The 25,269-nt window shown below is 43.1% G+C and overlaps 1 protein-coding gene across 6 annotated transcripts in view; it reads left to right on the plus strand.

Moving 5' to 3' along the window:
* GBF1 (golgi brefeldin A resistant guanine nucleotide exchange factor 1) overlaps positions 1–25,269 on the plus strand; it is a 101,921-nt gene that overhangs the window by 72,964 nt on the left and 3,688 nt on the right. For 4 of the 6 annotated variants that reach the window (XM_084290422.1, XM_084290426.1, XM_084290424.1 and 1 more), the window contains 26 exons: positions 2,331–2,557; positions 3,194–3,362; positions 3,545–3,756; positions 4,414–4,512; positions 4,931–5,125; positions 5,562–5,748; positions 6,781–6,921; positions 7,453–7,541; positions 10,165–10,367; positions 10,836–10,959; positions 11,241–11,366; positions 12,075–12,157; positions 13,749–13,985; positions 14,933–15,026; positions 16,639–16,815; positions 17,318–17,382; positions 17,505–17,628; positions 18,238–18,309; positions 19,669–19,763; positions 20,218–20,371; positions 20,595–20,817; positions 22,424–22,587; positions 22,897–23,143; positions 23,548–23,747; positions 24,203–24,353; positions 24,708–24,838. In XM_084290422.1, coding sequence (XP_084146548.1) covers positions 2,331–2,557; positions 3,194–3,362; positions 3,545–3,756; positions 4,414–4,512; positions 4,931–5,125; positions 5,562–5,748; positions 6,781–6,921; positions 7,453–7,541; positions 10,165–10,367; positions 10,836–10,959; positions 11,241–11,366; positions 12,075–12,157; positions 13,749–13,985; positions 14,933–15,026; positions 16,639–16,815; positions 17,318–17,382; positions 17,505–17,628; positions 18,238–18,309; positions 19,669–19,763; positions 20,218–20,371; positions 20,595–20,817; positions 22,424–22,587; positions 22,897–23,143; positions 23,548–23,747; positions 24,203–24,353; positions 24,708–24,838 — 3,989 coding nt within the window. The remainder of the gene's footprint in view (positions 1–2,330; positions 2,558–3,193; positions 3,363–3,544; positions 3,757–4,413; positions 4,513–4,930; positions 5,126–5,561; positions 5,749–6,780; positions 6,922–7,452; positions 7,542–10,164; positions 10,368–10,835; positions 10,960–11,240; positions 11,367–12,074; positions 12,158–13,748; positions 13,986–14,932; positions 15,027–16,638; positions 16,816–17,317; positions 17,383–17,504; positions 17,629–18,237; positions 18,310–19,668; positions 19,764–20,217; positions 20,372–20,594; positions 20,818–22,423; positions 22,588–22,896; positions 23,144–23,547; positions 23,748–24,202; positions 24,354–24,707; positions 24,839–25,269) is intronic. The other 2 variants (XM_084290423.1, XM_084290427.1) reach the window with 1 other exon arrangement.

Below are 25,269 nucleotides of genomic sequence, written 5' to 3' on the forward strand. Positions count from 1 at the left end.
AGACAGCACCTATTCCAGGGCTGTTTTGGAAATGTCTTTATTTAATTTCTCTTAACAAGTTGTTCTGCATTCAATATTTTTTAATGATTTTTATTTTAGTTCTCAGTGACTGTCACAATAAACATGTCATAGCTTTTCTGGTCCAAGAGAAGAAGTTTGAAGGAGGTGGAATACGTATTGATGGCAGAAAGCTCAATCCAGTGGCTAACATGGCAGCATTTCTCTGCCTTCATTGTGCCTTACAGGAGTATTTTATAGGGAAGGGAAATGGGGACCTAAACAAGTAGCTGAGTTTATATGCAGCCATTTGGTGCGGAGGAGATGGAGGGTGCAGCAGGTACGTGGAAGAGGCTGAGAACAAGAACACTGGAAAGAGGAGAGCTAAAGGAGTTGGAGATGGGGAGAAAGTAATGGCAAAAGGATTGTATAATAATGCAGTTGCCTGCAGTAGGAGATTGTTGATCTAAGTGACATATTCTTTTACGTATTCCTGAGTTGTACCAAAGGGAGTGAGGGTGGGGGTGATGAAGGATGAGCATAGTGTGACGGGGAAGAGATACAGGTGGAACTGTGGGATGTGCAGAGACGTAGGTATCAAGAACAGGTGAGTGATCAGATCTCTCACTACAGATGTAAAGATTGGAAGTATTCACCCATAGTCCATGAAATTTGAATAAAAAACATTGGACTGTGCACATTAAGGAACAGAGAAATATGGGATATACTTACAACTATTATGAGAAGAACAGAGGTTGCAGTGTGGTAAGAAGAAATGAAGAGTTACATAGAACATAGGAAAAAAGTAGAGAGAGCAGCAAAAGTACCTGAAAAAGGTTTGTTTGCAGGAAACTGATGGGCATGCACACAAATCCTTTTGCATGTGCTTCCAGAAGTGGTGCAGTATATGACTAGTGCTGTGAGCTGGAGATTATAATGTTGGGGGACTTCCATATCCTATTGTTTTATAGAAGTAGACTAAATAGTTACAACCGTTTTTAACCTCTCCTCTGGATAAATGAGTCCCTCTGGCTGCAAAGTACTCTGTCTCTTGTGCACTCTAAATTTTGACGGATCAGACATAAACATTAACAGTGAAAGGAAGCAGACAGGAAGCTTGAAACAATAGTTGTGTAAAATACGTATTTCTGACTCTTATTCCAATGTAGAACACAATTCAGTATATCGTGAATGATTCCAAGTGCATTTCGACACAACAGCATGATTGCTGAAAACTAAGGAAGCAATGAGATAAAATTGCATCCAACTTAGACATCCAAATGAGAGTTTATCCCTACATAAATCATTATATTTATGCTTTCACATAGGTGTTAAATTCCATGATAACTCCTGTAACATTTTGGAGAGAAAGCTGAATAATGTTATAGAGCACATTATTAATGCTGAGCTTGTAGAGCTAGGTAATGTATTAATTGTGCTTTTTATGTCAGAATTCTGTCTTAGCATGTGAAGAAGAGAAGATTACAAAATTGATTAAGTATGCCATATCATTTCTTAAAAATCAAGTAACATTCTGCTATTTATTTAAAATATTTCCAAAAGCCAAGTCATGAATAAAACATCTGACTGCGCAAAACTATACACATTTTACTTGTAAATTTATAACATACCTCTGGTTTGTGCATTTATTTTGTTACCATGCCCTTCGTTATATCATCACTTTTTTGAACATTTGATGTATGTTTTTTAAGTTTTCCTGAAAACCAGAAGAGATGCAAATATGTGGGTTTTCCTTAAAAGAAAACATAGATTCTGGAAGAATTGTCTCCCATTTAGAAATAATAAAACTACTCAGTGCTTTGTTTCAGACTTGTTTGAATTCTATTGCAATTTCATTTCTTTAATGTGAATTAAAGAAATAGGTCTTGCCTTCCAATCAAAGTGTAAAAAATAGTTTAAAAAAATCACTTTGAAGGATTGACTGATGTTTGAGGCAAGTATTAAAGTGCTTGTGCCATTGCATCAAAGTATAAAGTACATCTTTGGGGCTATTTTCTGATTTCTTCTCAATTAGAGAAACCCTCTGCACCATTTGTTTAACTACATGAATTATCTTATTCTCTGAATCTGTTAGATTCCAAGTGATATGTTTTAATTTGGAGAACTGATAGTATCTCACCTATTCATCTATTTGATGCTTTAATCCCTAGCCAGAAAGGGCTTTGTCTCATTTCTCTACATTAATACCTAATTATCTGAGATCATTCGTAGTGCATTGCTGTGATCAAAGTAAACCGTAGTTGTATTCAGTGTATGAACTGGGGGCTGAGGGAGAAAATTCTGCTGATCTTTTTGCTTCTGTTTCTCATCAGCAAGCGGAGTTACTTTCATAGATGCTCCTCCCAGCTCCTCTGGAAGCTCAGAAAATGTTTCATCTGCAGTCAGCCCTTCTACAGACAGTGGTTTGGAAACATCCTCACAGACCACCTCCAAAGAAGACCTGACAGACTTGGATCAGGTCACTGCTTTGGGACTTCATGCAGGAATGCCTTCAAATGAGGCCAAAGTCACTGATAATCAAAACCAGCCAGAACTCCAGGTATGTGGTTGCTTATAAGGAAGAGTTCCAACTGCCAGCATAGTTAGTTGTGGGTTTAGTACAGTTACTCTATTTTTGGTCATAGTGTTTATATTATATTTTAAGGCTTAGGATCAGAATAAACATCCTTTTGTATAAGTGATTTGTAACTTCACAAACATTTGTTGTTTTTCTTGAGACGATCCCCACTGACTCAGAAATGATAGCTGTGCAGCCCCGCAATGCAGCTATGTATCTACGTATCTAATGCAACTAGTCCTATTCCTCGCAATATCATCAATCTTAATTAAGGAGAAAGTATTAGAGGGAAGTATAGATGAAATCTTCAGGAGAATTCTTTTAGTTATCTTCGATGAAAATAAATCTTTTGTTTGTGGAAATTTAGTCTCACAACATAGAATTAAGTAAAATAGTTAAGAGCTAGATGGAAGTAAAAGTTTTGGAAAAGGTGCTGCAGATTATCTAGATGTGCTCTTTTAAATTTTGCTTTCCTGCTTCTCTTCCACAAGTGACCTGTATAGTTTTAATAGCTCTGAATGAGCAGTGAGCAAATAAGCCTTTCTTTTAGCTTACCTAGTATCTGTTGTCTTGTTTTGCTTTTCTTCTTTCCTTCTCAAATGTCTGATACCAATGAAGAATGAAAGTCTGAGGGAGGAGAAGATTCAGTCAGCCTCTGTCGAGTCTATTCCTGAGGTTCTAGAGGAGTGCACGTCTGTAGCAGAACATTCTGACTCTGCCTCAGTTCACGACATGGACTATGTAAATCCCCGAGGAGTACGTTTTACTCAGTCTTCCCAAAAAGAAGGTGAGAGGTGGGCAATATTGCTGAAGTCCTTTCTCCTTTCCACTATTCTATGCCACTTTCTGCCATGAGGGTGATAAATTCTTATTCCTTAGTTGGTCTGTAATGATGTAATTTGTAACACCTGTTAGACATCAGCAAAAGCCAAGTTGTTAAGAGTACCAATGTGTCTCACTTTCCTTTAGGAGCCGCGCTGGTCCCCTATGGACTGCCATGTATTAGAGAACTGTTCCGCTTTCTCATCTCGCTCACCAACCCTCTTGATCGCCACAACTCCGAGGTGATGATCCACATGGGGCTGCAGCTGCTAACTGTTGCCCTGGAGTCAGCTCCCATTGCAAACTGCCAGTCCCTCCTGGGACTTGTGAAGGAAGAGTTATGCCGACACCTATTTCAAGTAAGTCTGGCTTGTGCTAACATGGGATATGGCATGGAGGAATTAGATACTAATTTGGGTCAAACAGTCTATTGGGATTCAGTATTCGGAAGTTTGACAGATTTCAGTCTTCAAAGAAGCTCTCTGCTGTATTTCAGTGAGAGTTCTGAGTTGCACAAGGGAAATGGTGATGCTGCAAAAACAAAGATGTTGTCACAAGCCATTTTCTTTAGGCCAGGGCTGAGGAGAATGAAGCTGATTGGAATGAACTGGGGGATAACGTTGTGTTTTGATGTAATTGATTTTGAGGTAATTATGAGTGGAAGTTGCTAGCTTAGTAAATTGGCAGAACTTTTCTAGCTATTAATTGTACAAGAGCTGTGTTGGAGGCAGTTCTTCTCCCAGGTTACTTCTCCACTGAGAGAATCTGTGGAGTTAGTTAGCAAAAGAACAAAATCACAGTAGGAAAACAGCATTACCACAAGCAGAAAGGAATCAAGTATAACCATCCACACTTACAAGAGGTGAGACCAGGAGGCTGAATAAGGGATTGGTCTTGGTTTTTTACAACACCTCTGCTATGGGAAACAATGTGTGGATCTCAAGACTGGCATGGGTACTGTTAATCATAGCACCTAATGATTATCCTTTGCAATTCATATTTTTTTTTTTCTTTAGCTACTGAGCGTTGAACGGCTCAACCTGTATGCAACCTCCCTCAGGGTGTGCTTTCTTCTCTTTGAGAGCATGAGAGAGCATCTGAAATTCCAGCTGGAGGTGAGTTTTGAGTATCACTGGGTACATAGTAATAGTGCCTTGGGCTCAGTAGCTGCGTATAGCTAGGCAGTCAGAAACAGCCTGAATATCAACTTACCTTTGTATAAATGACTCAGTGGGTTATGGGTAGGCTATTTAGGACTTTTTTTTGTTGTATAACAGTGTCTTTGAGACTGGTGCACTGCAGTCGCCCACCTTCATACCAGTTTTTCAGAATGGTAGATCCAGGTGCATTAAATGATAAAAATGTTTGAAACCTTTTTACAGACCCCTTCAGAATGAGCCACCATTAAATATGGGATATGTCAGATCGTGTGCAAAGATGAAGTTTGCATCTGTTTCTGTAGTCCTCAAAGCTATTCACTGTCCTGCTTTCCTTTTTCTTTCCCTAAACTGAGCTACCCTGTGTTTCCGCCAGATGTACATCAAGAAACTGATGGAAATAATCACCGTGGAAAACCCAAAGATGCCATATGAAATGAAGGAGATGGCTTTGGAATCCATTGTTCAGCTGTGGAGGATTCCTAGTTTCGTGACTGAGCTCTACATCAACTACGACTGTGACTACTACTGCGCCAACCTCTTTGAGGAGCTCACCAAGCTGCTCTCCAAGGTGCTGAACCCACAGGGCTTGTCCTGCCGCCTCGCTGGGGCTGCTGGCCTCCCTGCACGGGCTGGGGGCACCTGGAGGGGACAGAGCAGGGGTAGGCAGAAGGGGAAGTCTGTAAGTCAGAGCATGGTAAGCACAGAAGCAGAACTTGAGAATGGGAGTGGTTGAAAGATTTGGGGTGAGTAGTTTGTAGAGACGAAGAATGCTATTGAACATTTGGAAGCAGAGTAGAAAAGAATAACCACGAGACTAATAATGTCACAGCAAATAAACCATTAGGTATATGCTAGAAAGGTTTGTGTGGAAATTTTAGGGTGTTTTGTTGTATGCTTTAGGGTTCATGAAGCTGAAAGGGAAACATCTTTCCCCCATTAGGCGGGGGTAGAGAGAGAGAGAGAGGCATGAAAGTTGTCTGATGCTTACATGTTTTGTTTTCCAGAATGCCTTTCCAGTTTCTGGACAGCTGTATACAGTCCATCTGCTGTCTATGGAAGCATTGCTGACAGTGATAGATAGCACAGAGGCACATTGCCAGGCCAAAGTGCTGAGTAACATACATCAACAAGAAAAGGAAGTTGTCAAATCCAGCCCAGAAACCATGAACAGCACCAAAGAAACAAACAATAGTAAGATTCCATTTCTTGATGTTTTGATACTAAGCTTAGTCTTGTGCTAAACCTGTGGATCTCATTTTGGTAATTCATGTATTAAGCTCCATAAATGTGTTGTCAGTCTTCTTGTTGCATGTTTTATAACTGCACACTGGTGTTTATAACCTTGCTATCAGAGCAGGGTCTTGTACCTCATCTCTGCTCTGAATGTCAAGGAGAGAGAGTCTGCTGTTCAAGAATGACATTATGCTTCTTTCCTTTTCCAGGTCTTACCTGTTAGAGGATTTAGAAACCTCTTAAGAATAGAACACTCTTAAGCAAAAAAAAAGAAAGTTCCCCCCTTTTTTTTTGTTAATTTCAAAAAACAAAACATGTGATTTAAATCTTGTGTTGGTTATTGTCCAAAACAGCACATGCTTTCTCTTTTCTCTAAGGCAAGGAAATTGCCAAGCTTGTCTTTGCTTCATATGTACTTGTGAACAAGACTTTTTTTTTTCTTTGGCCAGCAGCTTCTGTGACCTAGATTTATTTGTATCTATTTGAGCATTAGTGAGCAGAGCAGCTCTTGTACTTTGTTCTTACTGTGGAGATGAGATGAATGCCTGCCATGTTTGCTACTTTGCTGTTTATAACAATAGTGGTAGTGATGAAACTAATTTGTCTTTCATCTATTGTGTGGAGAAGTGAAGTATCAAGTTCCTGAGTTAGCACCTACAATCCCCATCCCCCAGCACCTGTTCCCTGTCCGTTCGTTTGAGCAACCAATGTGGCAGAAATAAAATTCAAAGAGATTAAAACGTGCACCTCATGGAGCCTTATATGAAGGCCATGTCAAGACTGGCAGACACAGCAGAAGGGGAGGGTATGCTGTGGAATTAATGTAGACAAAATATTGAGGGTACTGAGGAATCACAGTTACTGCAGGGAACTCCCTTGAATAAACACATACTCAATTTAGACTGGTCAGTTTCTTTTTTCTCCATTGGAAGATTTTTTCTTTGGCTTATGTATTCGTGTGGCTTTTTGTATTGTTTTTAACTTCTATAGATAACGAGAGAGTGCTCAGTGAGGGAAAATCCTCCGGTGTGGTCTCAGAGCCAGGTGGGGCATGTCCTCCCACCAGTGGGTGCCTTATGGCTGACCAGATGAAGCAAGGCTGCATGGAACTGGAAGGAGGAAACGAGACAGGTAATAGTCTCTGCAGGATTCTCTGTGTGTATGTACTGAGAACGGTCCTGATGTTTGCTGGCTAGCTCTGCTATACCATAGACTGCTGTAGCTATTACGTGTTCATAATTAGAAAGAAGTATGTGGTGAATATTTGCTTTATATTTGTGCTATATAGGCCTACTAACAGTTTTCTTCTGGGAGGGGGGTAGATCTGGTGGGTCACTTTGGGGCAAAGTGTGTGAAATTCATCACAGTACTGATACTTTAAGGTAGTCAAGGCTCTTTCTGGGTAATGCAAGCAACCACAACATCCAGAAAATTAAATCTTGTGGATGTGTGAAATTGTCCAGAACAAGAAGCTACTGTGTAATTATGTTGCAGAAAATGTGGGTGGTAGTAGCTGAATAGCAGGAGTGTGATTGTCATTTGTGGGGCAGCATATTTCAACAAGACTCCATGACTGAAACTTGTGATGGGACACGATAGTGGGCTGAGTGGTACTCTGGGGATGGGGATAGGCTTGACTATAATGACAATTTGTCCTTCTAGCTGAGAAGAGTGTCCCCAAGAAGCCTACTCGATTTTCTTGCATCCTTCCAAGCCCTCAGGAACTTATGCAGATTAAGAACAAAAAGAAGGTATGATTGGGAACATACTGCAAATGGATCATTGAATGTTCTCCTTGTTTTCCATCTCATGGGGGCTTTGCATGACTGGTCGTATCTCAGAAATATTGAGTTCCAGTCTCTGCTGATAAGAATTACGTAGTCGATTACTGAAAATCCTGCTATACTTCAGGGACAGCATTGATTATTATCTGTTCTGGTTACTGAGATGCAGGAAGTGTTGGGGAAATCTTATGGTGCAATTTGTAAGCTATGTCCATCTGACTTCTGGGTGGGAAAGTTGCTGGGTCTAGTTTTAATTTATGGGGATAATTAGCAAATTACATTGAAAAGGTCAGGTTGCCTACTCTTACCAAACCTGTCAATGGGGACTATATCAAGAGGCCAGTAATAGAAGTGGCATTCTAGCTTGCTGATTCGTTTACTCCTGCATTTGCTTTGTCGTGAGGATGACTGAAAAGATTGTCTTGATTAGACAAAGAATGACTTTGCCACAATGTTTGTTTCTTTGAGCCTTATTATTCCAAACTACACTCTTAACTCTGTACATCTCTGACCAGAGATGGTCATGTTTTCTTAACTTATTTAAACAAAAATACTGAAGGAAGCACAACAGATCCCCTGCTGCTGGCATACTAATTTGCTTCGTGATCCACTCTGGCAGTCTCTGGATCTGAATGTAATTTAAGGCATCAGTTTCTCTCCAGGAAGTTTAGTGCAGTACTGAGGAGCTCAGTTCTTTACCTACAGGGCAGTGCTGCTGTGGGGTAATGCTGAGCCAAAAGGCACATCAGGGGAAGTGCTTGTCAGCACAGTCTTCAGAGGAACTACTGAGTTTTGGCATTAGCCAATTTCTAAGAAATGAATATTGATTCAGTTACTGTTTCGTTTGTAACCTTTTGGTTTGCATTAAATTTAGTTTTCAAGGCAGCCTTGCTGTTGGATTTTGTGTGGAAGTCTGTTGTCGAGGAAGGAGCCTGTATAGCGCTTTCATTGTTCTAACCAAAAGCCTCTCTTAAGACTCCAGCTTTACTGTGTTGGAAAACAAGGTTAGGAGAAATCAAGAGCATTGCCAGCAGCTGGTCTCAGCAATGGCTGGGAGTTCCTTAAAGAAAGTTCCAGGTGCTTCTAGAAAAAGGACAGTGCCTTACACTACAGCAGAGGGCAGAAAGACATACATAAATCTGTTAGTTTGCCCAGATGCTAAATCCTTTCCTGATGCTAAATCTGGTAATGATTTCATCCTGAGCATGTCAACAGAGCACACTAAACATTCAACTTCAGAAATGTTGATGCTGACATGGCACCAGCTTGTTCTGCTTCCTTTAACCTCTGAAGTACTGGAGGAAAAAAAATCTGCTAAATAAAAGCAGAGAACAAATTATGGATTGAATGGAAAGGTTTCTTGTATGTTTCCAAAAGCAATGCCCAGAAGCTCAGAAGCACAGGACTGACATGATTATAAATGCAGTATAAACTGCCAGCAGTCTAATTTCCTTTCGGATGGTCTTAAGAAATAAAACACGTTCTGTTGTTATGTGCTGTATAACAATAGAATACCCTTGGGGTTGTGTTACAGGATTTATTCCTGAACAAAAATGCTGTTAGTGTCATAGAGTCCCTCCAGGCCTATCACACTGGGGCAGCACATGGGTGTTGTTTTGTTACACCCTCACTGGGTCCCTGTGTTTCAGGATCTGTGTGTTTCACTGCAACCTGAGGATGTTCACGCAGGTATGCTTGCAGGGAAGCAGAAAACAGAAGACTGGTTGCTTCTGAGTTACTGAGAACCCAGGGGAGCTAGTAGTCATGATGGTCACGAATTTAGTTCACTAGGTCATCACTAGCGGTTTGATCGTGATAGGAGCTAATGGGGAACTGACATTTATTCTGGCGCTTAGTAAAGTTCATACAGTTGTTTGTGCTTTTGGCTTTTTTGAACACCAACAGAACCTTCGGTTAACCCTTTCTCAGTCAGGTGTTTTATTACACAGACTGTGGTACTATCTAGTTTCTTAAAATAAGAATTAGGCAGGGAAGAGTAGTTGACTTCCCTTCAAAACCAAAAATGCTCCTGTTCTTCTCTGCCTACAGATAGCCTTGCCATGCAGGAGCACCAGATGTTGTTGGGAGCATGTCTCACTTGCAGGGTGCTGTCTAGTTCTTAGGCTTTTGCAGCACTTCTTTCAGCAGCTGCGTAAAAGCTGAGGATTCTTGCTGCATGTCACGCAGTGAGGTAGAGTACAAGAGCCTGGAGCCAAAGGAGACAGACAAGGACATGGAGTAGTAATGCCATTGTAGCTGGGTAGAGCTGATCTTTTCAACATGTTTGAGGTTCATCAAAGACTTCTCCTCTGCTTTGTTGAGGCTTTTGGAGTAGCAGAGCTAATTGCTCAGTGAAACTTAAAGCTTTTCAAAGATGGCAGCTCATGTGTGCTCCATTCAGTATAACTTGATACCGAATTCTTGTGATGGATACAGGTTTTCTGATCTTGGTTAGCCTTTCCCACTCACATGGTACAGTAAACTTTATCATGCTAAGGTTAATCTATTTGCTTTTGATTCAAATGTAAGAACAATTTAAAATAAGAAATGATGCACTTCAAGCTTGTAATTATGAGAATGTTGTCTTCAGCTCCTGATAACTGGCACAGAGCAGTTCAACCAAAAGCCAAAGAAAGGGATACAGTTTCTGCAGGAGAAGAACCTTCTTGCCACCCCCATTGACAACAACGAGGTGGCCAGGTGGCTACGGGAAAATCCTCGCCTGGACAAGAAGATGATTGGGGAATTTGTGAGTGACCGTAAGAACATAGACTTGCTGGAAAGCTTTGTCGGGTGAGTGTCTTTCCATATCCCTTTAATCATGAAAGGGTGAAAGCTGAGAGCTCAGTGTTAAATTAAAATGCAGTACAGCAGTGGTTCCTGGAGGCATGGGCTCTGTATCACTTAGCTCTCTGTGTATCAATATGCCTTAACCACAGAATGATTCTATGCATCTCTTGCAAATGGGTAGCACCTTAGGTGAGTATGATAGCGTGACACCCAAACTTCTTTCGGTAGAGGCCAGTCTCTGTGAAGACTGCAGAGATAATTATGTAGTTAATAACTTGTATAATTATCAGTGGTTCTATGTTGTTTTGCCTATTCATGGTCTTTTTCTTTGTTCCTCACCCTTCCCTCTTTACTGTCTGTTCTCTGTGACATCTGGCATTCCGATGCTGAACCAAAAAAGACTGTAGTCAGTAAGCTTATCCTACCTTTCCCATTGTGTTTGTTTCTCATTGCAATTCATTATTCTTGCAGGACTTTCAGCTTCCAAGGTTTAAGGCTGGATGAAGCTTTACGACTTTATCTAGAGGCCTTCAGGTTACCAGGAGAGGCACCCGTAATCCAGAGACTGTTGGAAGCATTCACAGAACATTGGAGGGTGTGTACTTGGTGGGCAGAAAGCTCAAACACCATGTTGGACATGACAGATCAAACTGCCTGTAGAAGCTTACTGTGTCCTGCAGGCAGCAGCTGTTGTTTTGTAGGAGATAGCAGTGGCATGTAGATTTCCAGGGCGCTTTTAGGAAGCTGGAGCCAGAGCCTTGGGTTTTTTGTTTGTTCCGGAGATGATTCAGTACTGCGGGTGGGAAAATGGTTCTCTTGGTCACTGATACATCCTTGTTAATGTGGGACTGATCTGTGTATATATTTGCCTTTCAGAAATCAAATGGGTCCCCATTTGCTAATAGTGATGCCTGCTTTGCCCTGGCCTATGCAGTTATTATGCTGAACACTGACCAGCACAACCATAATGTCCGCAAGCAGAACGTCCCAATGACTCTGGAGGTGGGTATTGGCAGTGCAGGCACCTGTCTTCTCTTGTTTTGATAGAAGTACAGTATCTGATTTTATCTCAATGGCATTCTCTTTTGTTATGGTTTTTTTTTTTTTTTTTGTTTGTTTGTTTCTTTTTTGTTTGTTTGTTTGTTTTCTGTGTGTGTGGTTTTGTTTTGTTTTTTGTCTGTTTTTTTTTTCCTGGCATTCATAACTCATATGCAGTATGCTGGTGTGCAGCACTGAGGTTGAGTACAGTTGGAGAGAAGGGCTGGGGGTGAAGGACAGTCTGAAGAAAAGCTAAGCTTAGCAGACAAAGTGCCAAGTTAGTCAAGGTGCCTCTTTATTTTAACATACTGTATCCTAAGTCGTAGTAAGAATGAGAAGCTTGTTGAACTGTTGGGGGCTTTGAGAGGGGTCAAGTCCTTTGAGTGTCACTGTGCTGGTACAGACCTGTCATTCTGTTGTCCAGCCTCAGCTAAGTATGTGTTCTGTTTGCTCACGCTGAAAGAATAGAGATGGGACGGGCTGCTGCACACTACCACACCACTAAGAATAGCATTGAATCTTTGAACTCTGAGGCTGCATGTTGAAGAATACAGCCAAATCTGCTCCTGGTCCCATGGAAAGCAAGTGGAGAACTGAGTGCAGCCAAGCAGTTCAAGGTGGAGATACTAGGGGAGTTACATTGGTTTTTGTTTTTTTTTTTTTTCCCCACAGGAGTTTCGGAAGAACCTGAAAGGTGTGAATGGAGGCAAAGACTTTGAACAGGACATATTGGAAGACATGTACCATGCCATCAAGTAAGAATCAACCTGTCATCTCCTTGTATACAGAGAGCAAACTAGAGTTGTTTGGCCTCCAGAGAGCACTGAAAGGAGGCTCACTGATGATGTTTGCTTCAAACCACCTTCCAGCTCCATATGGGGCTGGAGTAACAAGCCTGTCATAGTAATTGCAGTGGATTTGTATCTTTGGATTCCTGCCATGGTATTTTAATCCACAGAGCTTTAGCTAATGTTAAAAAAATACGTCTTATACCAATATGGAAAAGAATGTCTGAGTACTAGTGAAATGCTCTATCTAAGAAACCTCTGTCCTCCAGGCTAGGCCTTTAGGCTTCTTGAGAACTTTTTATGCAGTGCCAGAGCTAGCAATTCATCCCAAGGACAGCATTATTGCTCTGACATAACATATCCAGGTCTCAGTTTAATATTTCATTTCAAAAGCTTTTGAGGTTTTCCTATGAAGTTGCTGTGTGCACCCAATCTCTTCTGCCACCCCTGAAGCTTTTGGCACCCTCCCAGTAATTGGGGAGAATTTCTGGTGGCTGAGGCCCTTTTGGGTGTAGACTACCTGTGGGTGGGGAGTTTCAGCAGTAGCTCAGAAACCTGCCTTATCAGTAAATCCAGACACTGCCAACTTGAAGCTGAGAGGATTACATCTCTCAGGAGACAAGATGTGACTCTGAATCTCAGCTGCTTTCAGTCTGCGGTTGCAAGCAATGGCTCATGTTGGAAGCAGGGCAGTGTGCTTGACTTCTCTCTTGAGCCCGCTTCAGGAAGGTGGGAATGCTGCCTGTACTGAATATCTAGAAATTCTTCGAGACATGACTCAAGCTTTCAAATAGAGCTCTGGTTTTGATTAGTGTCTCCCTGAGGGTGTTCTTAATGTCTTTTTAGTAGTACCTTGAGAATTTTCTTCTTATCTTTCAGTGATGTAGTGCCTCTGTTCCAGTCTATTCCCATCTATCCTCCCTTCACTGGATACTTTAGCCTTTTCAGTATGTTTGATGGCTAAAACGATTGATACATCATTCCAGAATTGCTCAAAGAGATGGCCACAGTGTCATAGTTGAGACTGGGGGACAGTTTGTTTGTGGGGGACAGTTTTTTTTGGGGGGAAGAGATAAGACTGTAATTTGTACATAATAATGCATATGAATACTTGCATTATTCTTATACATAGATGCTCATGCCTACTTTGACTGCAATGGTATAACAGTTTTTTATTTGAGAATAATGAGATGTGCTGAGTGCTCTAAGGGGGTGAGGGGTGAAGCTGTGCTAGTGTGCTGTCCAAAGTTTTCCATCATTTAACTCTAGTAGATATTGTATTTTCCACCTGTAGTATTAGGTAGCTGCTGCTTCAGCAGTTACCTTACACAGTAGTTACTAAGTGCTCCTGAGAGACACTGCACTTTATATCAAAGGTATTGGAGAGAGGGGCAAGGGAAGCAGGCAGACCTCGGAAAAGAGAATGTTTCAGGAGCTGGCAAAATCACTTCAGAGTAGGTACGACTTAGCTTTGGGACCATGTAGCAAAAGGCACTGTGTAAATGTTAGGTTTGGCTCAGAATTAAAAATTCAACCTTTCTGCCTGCCTTCCTTGTAGAAATGATGAGATAGTGATGCCAGAAGAACAGACGGGCCTGGTGAAGGAAAACTATATCTGGAATGTCCTGCTACATCGTGGTGCCACTGATGAGGGAATATTTCTCCATGTGCCTCCTGGAAGCTATGATCATGATCTCTTTACCATGACATGGGGGCCAACCATTGCAGCACTTTCTTATGTTTTTGACAAGAGCTTAGAAGAAACAATCATCCAGAAGGCTATCTCTGGTTTCAGGTAACTCCTGCATTCATGAAACCCGGAAAAGTTAGTGTGACCATTGCCTCACATCTGCCTGCTAGGCAGGTTGCAGTGAATACCATCTGTTACAAGCAATTGAAGAGCTTTTTATTGTGACCTACACTCTTCCAGTTTTCTAGCATTAGTATTGATTCATCCTCCCATCTCTTCCTTTCTTGGTGTCACTCACTGTTTGGTTTGACTGCTATATTATAATAAATCAAAGTGCTTTGGTTTATGTATTTTTAAATTCCAGTGTAATTACATTTGAAAGACTTGCTGACATAGCTGTAGTGCTTAGAAGTGAGCAGAAAATATCACTCCTACCTTGCACAGTGATGTTGACAAAATCCTTGTATATTGGTAAAACCTGTGTATGAGGCCATAGCCGTGGCTGGATGAGATGCCTTTTTTTTTTTTCTCTTTTCTTCTTTTGTATTTTTTTAAATTTCCCAGACGATCAGTATTTTAAAATCTTGCTACCTGTGAGAAACTGTTTTGTAATGATCTCTGATCATACTTGCATTTAGACCAAACCATGCCTGAAGTGCAGCTTTAAAGCTCTGTTAATATGCTACTGTAGCCGTGATCTCTTGGAAACTAAACCTTCAACACTACTGCAAATGTCAGCAACTTTTTATGTCAAGACATTAAATGAGGTGTATTGGCTCAGCTGCAGCTGGTACGTCTGTTTGGACTTTCTTCTTGAAAGTGATCCTTGCATCATCACACATGAATATCAGTTCCAAGATCTGAGGATGATTGTGATTATCTGCTGTAAGAGTAGACTGTATACATGAGTAGACTTTATACATTTATATTATGAGTGTGTGGAGAGGAAGGTTTAAAACATCAACAGAGAGGTATCTGATTTGCTGTCCTGTAGAGAGACTTCTCTCTGCCAAGTTATTACATTCTCTTCTGTTTTCTTCTTCTTCCTCCAGGAAATGTGCAATGATTTCTGCTCACTATGGCCTTAGTGATGTATTTGACAATCTCATAATTTCTCTCTGCAAGTTTACAGCCCTCAGCAGCGAGGTAAGTTGCAAGGAGGGAAAAGAAGTATGGCTTCCAGTATGTTGGAGCTCTCTTCCTCATCAGGCATCAGACTGTTTTTTGATAGATAGTGTGTGGGGACCATGCTTTGTGCTAAGATGGCAGCAATTCCTTTCTAAGGTCAGAACTTGCAAAGAAACCCACAGCATTGTTCTGAGAACTTGTGCAAGATCCACATGAGCAGAATAGAACTGCAAAATAACCACCAGCACCACACACACCACCAAAAAAAAAAAAAAAAAAAGGCAGGGGCTGGAAGAAGATCACTCAAGACTGAAAGCATGGGTCTAAAATGACCAAGACAAATAAGTGATCTTTGAAATCCCTTAAAGGGATATCTGAAAAAGAACAGTCCTACAAATTAGTCCAGTTAATGTAATTAGGCTGTTCTAAAATCATACATTCTTTTTATTGGGAAATTGTGTTGTCTGGCCTGGCTGTTTTATATCGCTTGCATCTTGGCATGGGTAGCAGTGAAAGAGTACCAGATTGATGATTAGAAGACAAAAAAAAAGCGATGGGGTTGCTTTAGATTCCCCTTCTTCTGCAGCTCACAACGGTAGAGATGCAATACTTAATCTTCTCTCCGAGCATACCAAACCTTAATAACACAAGCCATGTCTGCCATGAAACAACTGTTTGATGCAGATTTACACAGTAGGAGCAGCTACACCAAGCCCTCAGAGGCACCAGCTATTGCCAGCTGCATCACATCTAGTTGGGAGACTGGAATCTAGAGCAGTCCTAGGTCTGTGTAAATTAAGAAAATGTGTCTTTTGGTGATGTTGTAGAATCAGGGAATTCTGGATTTGAAGAGAGCTTGGGAGTTCTTATCTTTGGCTAGATTCCAACCACACCAATTACTTTCTGCTGCCCTAAATTCCTATAGGGCTTGGAGACAGTAGTGGAATATGACAACTGAACAAATATTTGAGACAGTCTGGTGGAAGGGGAGAAGGAGGGGCCGTTTTCAGGGGTTGAGGAGACAAAACAGAAAGCAACTGTTAGAAAGCAAGAGAAGAACAGCAAAGTGTCATTTAACTGCGATTTGTTTCCTGGGACAAATCACCCTGGTGATCAGGTATCCTCTCTGAGCGCTGCAATTGCTGTGCATGTTTTGGATGAAAAAAGAGGAATAGAAAGGAATCTGGAGGGGATTAACTTGCTGGTAACTAGTGGTAAGAGTAACTTTTTAAGTCAGTAGGAGTTTTGGATATAGTTTGCACCTCTAATGATAATGATTGCCTCCAGGCAAGTGATGATACTTTTTGTAGAAGGCTTTGATCCTGGAATGAGTTCCTATAGCCCAATAAATTAACATCAGTGAGTTTTCAGCAAGCACTTCCAAAATGCTCTGTATCACTGCTGTTCTTGAAGAGCTTATGTCTGAGTGCCTTAGTGATTCAGCTTGTGTCAGGTAAGCCACCTTGTCTTTGTTGTTGTGCAAAGCAAAAGTAAGCTGAGGAGTTAGTTATCCACAGCCCTGTACAAAGAATTGTTGTCTTTTCTGTAGCCAAATCTGAACAGTCTGCCCTAATTTCTGTTGAAAAAGAAACATCTCTTGCTGACTACCACCCCCTCTTCTTTCCTGCAGTCTATTGAGAACCTGCCGACTGTTTTTGGAAGTAATCCCAAGGCCCATATTGCAGCAAAGACTGTGTTTCATTTGGCCCATCGCCACGGTGACATTCTGCGGGAGGGCTGGAAAAACATCATGGAGGCCATGCTTCAGCTTTTCCGAGCAGAACTGCTGCCCAAGGCCATGGTGGAGGTAATAATAGCCAGCTCGTGGGTAATTGAAGACTCGGGGAGTGGGAAGCTGGCTTTTCAGAGAACCAGCTCAGAGAGGAGGAGCTCTCTCTTGCAAAGGCCTGGGTTTGGTAAAGTGTGTGCTGAGCTAGAAAGCCGTCAAATCATATAATGTTCAAGTTACACACAGGCTTGTTTTGCAGTGTTTCATTTTTTCTCATTTTACCTTTTATGGTATTTGAGAGATTCCAGTATTTGCTTTACTTGACCAAATTTTGAATGTTGTATGGAAGAGGGACACGCTGTAGGCATGAAGTATTCAAGTACAGCATTTGCATTGGCAGATGGGGGAGACGAGTAATTGTACAGGTAGGGGTTGAAGAGCTGAGGTTGGCTGGCCACAGGTAGATGGTTGAGTGTGGTGTTACATCACCAAGTGAAGCATTACAGGGGTAACAAAACCAGAAAACAAACTACATAGCAGTAGGCAACTGAATGTACACATCTTCTGGTCTGTCTTCCAGGTTGAAGACTTTGTGGATCCCAATGGCAAAATCTACCTGCAGCGTGAGGAGACACCATCTAACCGGTGAGTGGTGCAGGTAGCTCAGGCAGTCGTCTTTTTGTTTTCTCCCTCAATGCTGGAGGAATAATACTGCATGATTTTTCGTTTTGTTTTTTTCACTGATGCTGGTGTCTTTCAATTTGCAGTGGTGAATCTACAGTGCTGAGTTTTGTTAGTTGGCTCACCCTTAGTGGGACGGAGCAATCTGGTATGAGAGGGCCATCTACGGAGACACAGGAGGCAAAACGAGCAGCTCTTGAATGCATAAAGGTAATGTACAGGCTGTAAAAGAACAAGCTTTTGTTTGTGGTGACAATGCCGTGTGGATAACAGGCAACAGAAGCATTAAATATGCATGCTTCTGGGCAGTAGGGCAGGTTCCAGAGGACTTGGAAATTACAAGAAATTACAAAGGAGTGTAATTGTATTGCCTGCTAAAGGGTCTTATGTGCTGTGCTGTACAAACATGCTAACATAAAAATAGGAACAATTTCACACAAGAAACTGGGATCTGCCCTTGGCGTCTTATTCTGATAATTAAGTACAAATGTATAAACTCTCAAATAACTAATCTTTTCCAAGAGAGTCTGAAAGCATATGTTGCCAACAAAATCTGAGTGGGGGGTTGACCGGGCTGTGGACAAAGGCTTCTTTTTAAGGGGCAAAGAGTTATCTGTTAAAATATGTCTAGCACAGATCAGGTCTGATAGGGGTAATTGCTATACAGGTGGTGAGCTAGCTGGTGGCAGTTTTCCTTCAGGTAATTGTGTTGAAGTCATTCTCAATACCTATTGTGGGAGCAAGTTGTGGTTTTGGAGGATCTGTTTGTATGCCTTCCACATTCTCTAGACTTACCATCCCCTTTTCTATCTTTTGCAGCAATGTGATCCTGAGAAATTGATCACAGAAAGCAAATTCCTCCAACTCGAATCCCTCCAGGAGCTGATGAAGGTGAGAAAGATACCGGGCAAAGGACTGGACTGGTGGTGGAGCAAGTATGCTGTGAGCAATCGTGGATGTGTGCTGTGTACTCACATAGCTCTTCTGCCCTCAGGATGTCTTGAGCCTATTTTGGATATGAAACCAGCCTTTAGTTTGGTTTTTACATGTAACTTCTCTGCAGGCAGACGCAATTTCTTTAGCAGCAGCAGGAGACATTAAATTGTGGAATGCATTCTGAAAGTCTTCAGAAGATTACAGGAAGTGTTTGAAAGTATTTGTAGCTCTATGTAGGAACTGAAACCGTGAGCTGTGCTTTTTCACACCTTTTCTGGTGTGCTGTGTGCCTAATGAGAACATTGTAAAAGGCCAGTTTAGAGACAAGAGTTGATCAGAAATATTTGACTGTGTGCCCTTAGGTAGAGTGATACCTGGCTGTGGTGGGAGACATAACAAGGCTGGGCTTACTAGCCTTTGGGCTAGACAAGCTCGTCTCCCTGGGGGAGGATGGTAGTAACTGGTAGTAACTCCTCAGGTTGTTGTGGAGTTTGAGACCACTCCAGAGTGTGGAACAAATGTGCCAGCTGCTCACTGGAAGCCTGATGATGTGTAGCAGAGAAAACACTTCCAAAAGCAAATAGCACAGTGCAACCCCTGCAGTGATGCTGTGCGGGCTAGCAGTGTGTGCTCCCTGATTCTATGGTTCCGCCAGGCCACTGCGCTTGCAGTTCACTAGCTTCATTCATGACACTACTGGGACTTGTACTAAAAGAAAGGAAAGATTTATTTATCAAGGTGTTCTTCAGAGGTTCAGAACAATAGGTCCTAAGTTTTAAAATAAAAATGACAAATAAGTAAAACCAAAAGAATGGTACTTAAAACAGCTTAACTGGAACTTCTTGCTTGGATTGCACAACGACCAGTGTGTTGCTGGCCCACCTGGGGAAGTAGTGACTGAGTTTTCATGTGCTATCTCAGAACATTTTGCTCTTACTCCTATTACGTCAGGAATTCTCCCTTCACAGGCAAGTTGATGGCTTGAGAGGAACACCTTCAGTATTAGTAGTCGTTCCTGCATATGTCTACCTTTTCTGTGTTTCACATACGCTTAGCAAGAAGCTGCTGGCTTTCAGAAGTCATCCCACCCGAGAGACTTTGTCAGAGTTTAATATTAATTAAGTTAATATTACATCTTGCATAATAAAATAGGATTTCCCATATACTTAGCTTGACCAGTGACCTCCAATGCATTTTTGATGGGCTGTGCATGACCTCCCCAGATACCAGAGTGCTGTTTTGCCCAGACTTGGTCCTCACTGATCCTCCTGTTATGAGGAGCTGCAAGTCACAAATGTTTCTTGGCTTTTCTAGGCTCTAATCTCTGTGACTCCTGATGAGGAGACATATGACGAAGAGGATGCTGCCTTCTGCTTGGAGATGCTTCTGAGAATTGTGCTAGAGAATAGGTATGACCTTGAAATACATTCAGATTCACTGTAAATGTCCCTGCTTTACTGCAGCTGCTGCCTGGGTCTAGGGAATGAGTTCCTTATGTGCTTGATTTGCCAACTGAAGCAGCATGTGGCTGTAATTTCAGGGCTTAGCAATTCTATCCTAGCATATGCAAACGTAGGTACTATTCACCCATGAATTACTGCGTGATATCCTGAGATATGGAGAACATAAACTGAACTCTGGAGGGAGAATTCTCCCACCTGATTGCTTTGAGCATAATGAAGTAAATAAGAAACTTCACAGCTTTGTTGTTTCTGTGTGCTTGTTCGTATATCTCTCTGCTGGAGCTTTTCATTAAAGTGATGAAGTAGGAGGTTGTGAGGAGTTCTGGGGAAAGAAATAGCTGGATTCTGCTTGTCTCATCTCCTTTCACCCTACCCTTTCCCTCTTCCTTGTTGTGGCTAGGGACCGTGTGACGTGTGTCTGGCAAACCGTCCGAGACCACCTCTATCATCTCTGTGTCCATGCGATGGAGTTCTGCTTCTTGGTGGAGAGGGCAGTGGTGGGGCTGCTGAGGCTGGCAATTCGGCTCCTTCGTCGGGAAGAAATCAGTGCCCAGGTAAGGGATTTTTTGAAGGTCAGTTGCTGTTTGTTTTTTTTTTGGCTATGCCTGGCAAAACAGGAAAGCAGTCGCTGTTGGACGGACACGTATTTAGCCTGTCCGTTCTGCAGGTAACAACAAACAGCACTCACAAGTAGCCCTGAATAAGTGACGTGGACTTAGCTGGAGAAGGGAGTGTAAACAATAGGGTCTGTTGTTCTTTGTCTCCTTCTGTGGCTAGGTTCTCCTCTCATTACGTATCCTGCTCATGATGAAGCCAAATGTGTTGTGCAGAGTTAGCCATGAGGTTGCCTATGGCCTCCATGAGCTGCTGAAGACCAACGCTGCCAATATTCACTCTGGGGATGACTGGTACACGCTCTTCACCCTCCTGGAGTGTATTGGGTCTGGGGTGAAGCCGCCTGCAGCCCTGCAGGTTACAGCAAGGGCAGATAACGACACAGGTAAGACAGGCCAGCTTTTGCTAGGAAATCTGATGCCTGCCTGCCAGATAAGCAGCTGCTTCCTCAAGCTTTTCAATTAGCAAAGGGGACTGCAAGAAAACAAAGCTGATATTAAACTACATTAGGAAGATTAAAGACCAGCACCTGCTGTTCACTCCTACCCCATGGTCTGTCCCTGTCTATACTCTGCCATCTCTTCATACTCCGAGCAGCAGTCCAGGTGCTAGTCCCTGGGGGAGCAGTGGGAGGAAAACTGATAGCGGTTGTAGCAGCCCTAGAAGGTCTTTGCTCTGCCCCAAGGAACGTTTTCTGGTGCTTGTGGTCTGGTGCCATGGCTAATACAGACTTAATCTCTCATCTGGGTGTGTAATGTAAACCCAGCTGTTGTTCCTGTTTTATGGGACTGATTCCTTTCTGTCCCTTCTTTTAAGGATCTTGTAAATGGAATTGTTATTTAAACTTCTATTTCCAAATCCAGTTGTGTTCAGAGTGCCTGAGTCATGCCCGCAAGACCAACCCAATGTTTTCCACTTCTCTCGACTGTGCTAGAGGACTGTCTTTTCAGCAAACTGTTCCTGTTCCACTTCAGCCAGCTGGCAGTGTATTTGAGGCTGACAGATTCAGACTTTTAAAGCAAACATCAAAAAAAGAACTTTCCTAGAAGACTTTGTTTTCTTCATTGCTTTTTCTAGAACTTCCTTGCTAAGTCCTGATGCATTATGCTAAACAGCTTGGGAAAACCTGATCTTACAAAATCCCTGTGGCCTTTGCCTTCTGGGGCTAATCCCTAGGTTGTGTTCTCCCAGCTCTTTTTTACCGCTTCTGTCTTTGCTGCTTGAGCAAACTACTTGCCTGTGACACCTTGCAAATCAAAGCATTTACCTCCTGAAAGCGTTTGGTACGTTGTATTCACAGCAAGTCTTTCTCTGTGCTGGTTGTGTTTCTAGATAATGTTGAATGATCAAGAAAATATTTTTTTTCTAAAAACAACATTAATGTCAGTGCCTTAAATTTGGCCCTTGCAAGGATTTCTGTGTTTTGAACACGTGAATTTTAAAGTTATCCTGAAGTTCAGAACAGGTACATCTGACAGGTGTGGAACAAGCTAAAGTGGATTGTTGTCTGTGAGAAATACTTCACCCATATTAGCGTGGAGCTGCCTGCCTGACCTCAGGCATGTGAGCTGTGTCATTCTGTATTGCACTTCAGGAGTTGCTTTGGCTGAACCTAGCACCTCCAGTAGTTCTTAAAACGTGTGGTACATCTGATTCTCCCTCCAGGCCCAAAGCATTGGACTCTACCCTTTTAAATCCACGGTCAAGTTGACAAGCAACTCAGTAGAGAATGAGGAGTCCCCTTCCTCTGAAGGGGAAAGCCAGGTGTATCTACAGGGAAGAAACATTGCCCAAGATTTGTGCTTCCTGTTGTCTCCTGTGCATGTTCCTATCACAGTTGTTCATTCCCAGGAGGAGAGCCCTGGCCCAGATTCTTGCAGGGCCCACGGGTGGTTGTGATCTGATCTGGTGGTGATCTGGATTGCTTCTCCCTTACCCACAGCTGCTCTTCCAAGTTCATTCTCTCAAAACCCATACCTTTTGTCTTCAAGGTGCACAGTCGGACAGTGAGGTCTCCTCCTCCTATCATCCAAGTGACATGAGCCTGGATCGTGGCTACACCTCTGACTCGGAGGTGTACACAGACCATGGGAAGCCAGGCAAGATGCACCGCTCAGTGACAGATGTGGATATGATGAACAGCGGCTGGCTAGTGGTGAGGAACCAAGGGGCTTCTGGTGCCTGCCATGGCTTTGAGAAGAGTGTGTGGTAGAGAGATAAAGAGTAAGACGGTAGAAAATACAGCTAAGTGGTGCGAAGTGTAAAGGGAGGTGAGTGTAGAGGGAGGATGGGGAGGAGATGCAGCCAGAGCAGAAAGCTAGCAGGCAAATGTGGATGAAAGGGAAAAGGGTGCTACAAAATTGACATTACCTGTTCATTTCAGAAGAAAGGCCCTTTTGGCAAGCGCATGAGGTGCTGCTTATTACACTAACCTTTCCTAATGCCCTCTTGCTGTGCCCTGCAGGTGGGGAAAGATGACATTGACACCTCCAAACCCAGTGCTGGGCTCAATAGGCTGGGGCCATCTCCTCTCGTCAACCAGTACAGCCTGACTGTGGGGCTGGATTTGGGCCCGCATGACACAAAATCTCTCATGAAGTGTGTGGAGTCTCTGTCTTTCATCGTGCGAGATGCTGCCCATGTGACACCCGAGAACTTCGAGCTCTGTGTCAAAACCATCCGCATCTTTGTGGAGGCGAGCTTGAATGGGGGTAAGATGGCCTTTGATTTGATTTGGGGTGGCCAGGCAGCGTGAAGGGAAGGGTGAAATGCTGTTGGGGAATGAGTCCCCAGCCCCCAGAAAATGTTCTGCTGTGAGAAAAGTTTCCTGGCTCCTGCTGACAGCAGGGACTGCATTCTTATCCCTGTCACTGGGATATTGGGGAGACCTGCAGCTGATGTGAAGGTAGCAGGATCAGCAGGAGTCGTGACTTCCTGTTGTTGCAGAATGCTCTTCCTGAAGGGCACTGGGAACCTCTTAAAGTTGGGTGGCTGTCATTTCACAGGACAGAACCCTCCACGGGGGATATCGAAAGGTGGCTGCTGCATGCACTGAATGGTAGAACCTTCTGTGGTGGAGTGTGTATATGGTATGTTGCCACCTTTCACTTTTTAGGCTACAAGTCCCAGGAGAAGAGGGGAAAGAGCCACAGGCACGATAGTAAATCCAGTCGGTTAAAAAAAAAGCCAAAGGAGAGCTCCACACGGCGGTCACGGGTCTTGAGCCAGCACCAGGCCCACACGCACAGTGATGAGGACGAGGATGAGAGCATCCCTGCCAGCTACCACACTGTGTCTTTACAGGTTAGTCAGGACGTAAGTATAGCAAGGATTTCCTCCTCTCCTTTCCCGTACTCAGGGCCTTGTTAAGGAGTCGCTGGGATCTTTCAGGAGGGGAAGGGAGGCTGCATCCTGGGTTAGTGGACACTGAATAGCAAAAGGTAGGTCTGGTGGCAGTGTGTAGCTCTGCAGTGAGAGGGAAAGACTGCAGTTTGGGCAGGCAAAAGCAGAAGAGCAGTGGAAAGCCAGGAGGGTGGGTGTCTGGAACTGAGTCACTGTAGAAGGTATGATAAATGTGGAACAAGGCCATTTGGAGATGAGAGGTTCCCGTGGGAGATAGTGTGGAGTCTGACAGGGCATGTGAGCTTGTGGAGAGAGGAGAGCCCACGAAAAAGAGATCCTCTGAGCATTGGTTTGGGGAAGAGTAGAGACCAGGTTTTATTGAGGAATTTAGGTACCGTGTGTTGCTTAATGTGATGCTTGACTTGCAGCTCCTGGACCTCATGCACACCTTGCACACGCGAGCTGCTACCATCTACAGCTCCTGGGCAGAGGAGCAACGCCATCTAGAGCCTGCAGGGAGGAAAATCGAAGCAGATTCCCGAACACTGTGGTCCAACTGCTGGTGTCCTTTGCTACAGGGTAAAGTCATCCCCTTGTGATGAGAGTGAGCAAAGAGACTTCCAATATAAGGCTGCACTCAGGACATTTGAGGAGCCAGGAGTTAACTGCAGAAAGCAGGCAGAGGCTGTTTTTAGGGTCTGCTGTAATTGGATTAAGAACTTGGGTCAGATTCAGGAAGGTATCTTTAGCATGAGTTAGCTGCCAGTTTACTTCTCCACCTGACAGTAGATTCCAAGTCTGTGACCTGGAACAAGTATAATCCTTCCCCCTGCCCCAGAGTGTTTGGTCTTCATTAACCTTTTCACCTTAGGCTGGGGGAGTGGGAATGAGACACTTTCTCTGTGGGCTCTACACTGGATCCTTCTCTTGCAGGTATTGCCTGGCTGTGCTGTGATGCCCGACGTCAGGTACGGATGCAGGCACTCACTTACTTGCAGCGGGCCCTCCTGGTACATGACCTGCAGGCCCTGGATGCCCTGGAGTGGGAGTCCTGCTTCAACAAGGTAACCTCCTGGCAGGGTTGGGCATGCAGGACAGTGCTGTCATGAAGAGCAAGCTCTGTAGGATTGGCAGAATGGTGTCCTACTTCATCACCATCTTGTTGAGCAGTCTGTTCACTGTAACAGACAAGTCTTTCCCTACTTTGCTCCTGTGAAAAGTTCTCTTGGCTTAGGCTTCTGATAGAACCTCTTGGAAATCAGTCCACACACTTAATAGAATCACAGAATCATAGAATAGTTGGGGAAGGAAGGAATCCTAAAGATCACCTAATTCCACCCCTCTGACGTGGACAGGGACACCTTCCACTAGATCGTGTTGCTCAAAGCCCTGTTCAACCTGACCGTGAAAACCTCCAGGGATGGGGCATCCACAGCTTCTTTGGGCAACCTGTTCCAGTTCCTCACCATCTTCATAGTAAAGAATTTCTTCCTTA

The sequence above is a fragment of the Netta rufina genome (assembly GCF_964035555.1).
Source record: "Netta rufina genome assembly, chromosome: 7".
In the NCBI taxonomy this organism is placed as follows: Eukaryota; Metazoa; Chordata; class Aves; order Anseriformes; family Anatidae; genus Netta; species Netta rufina.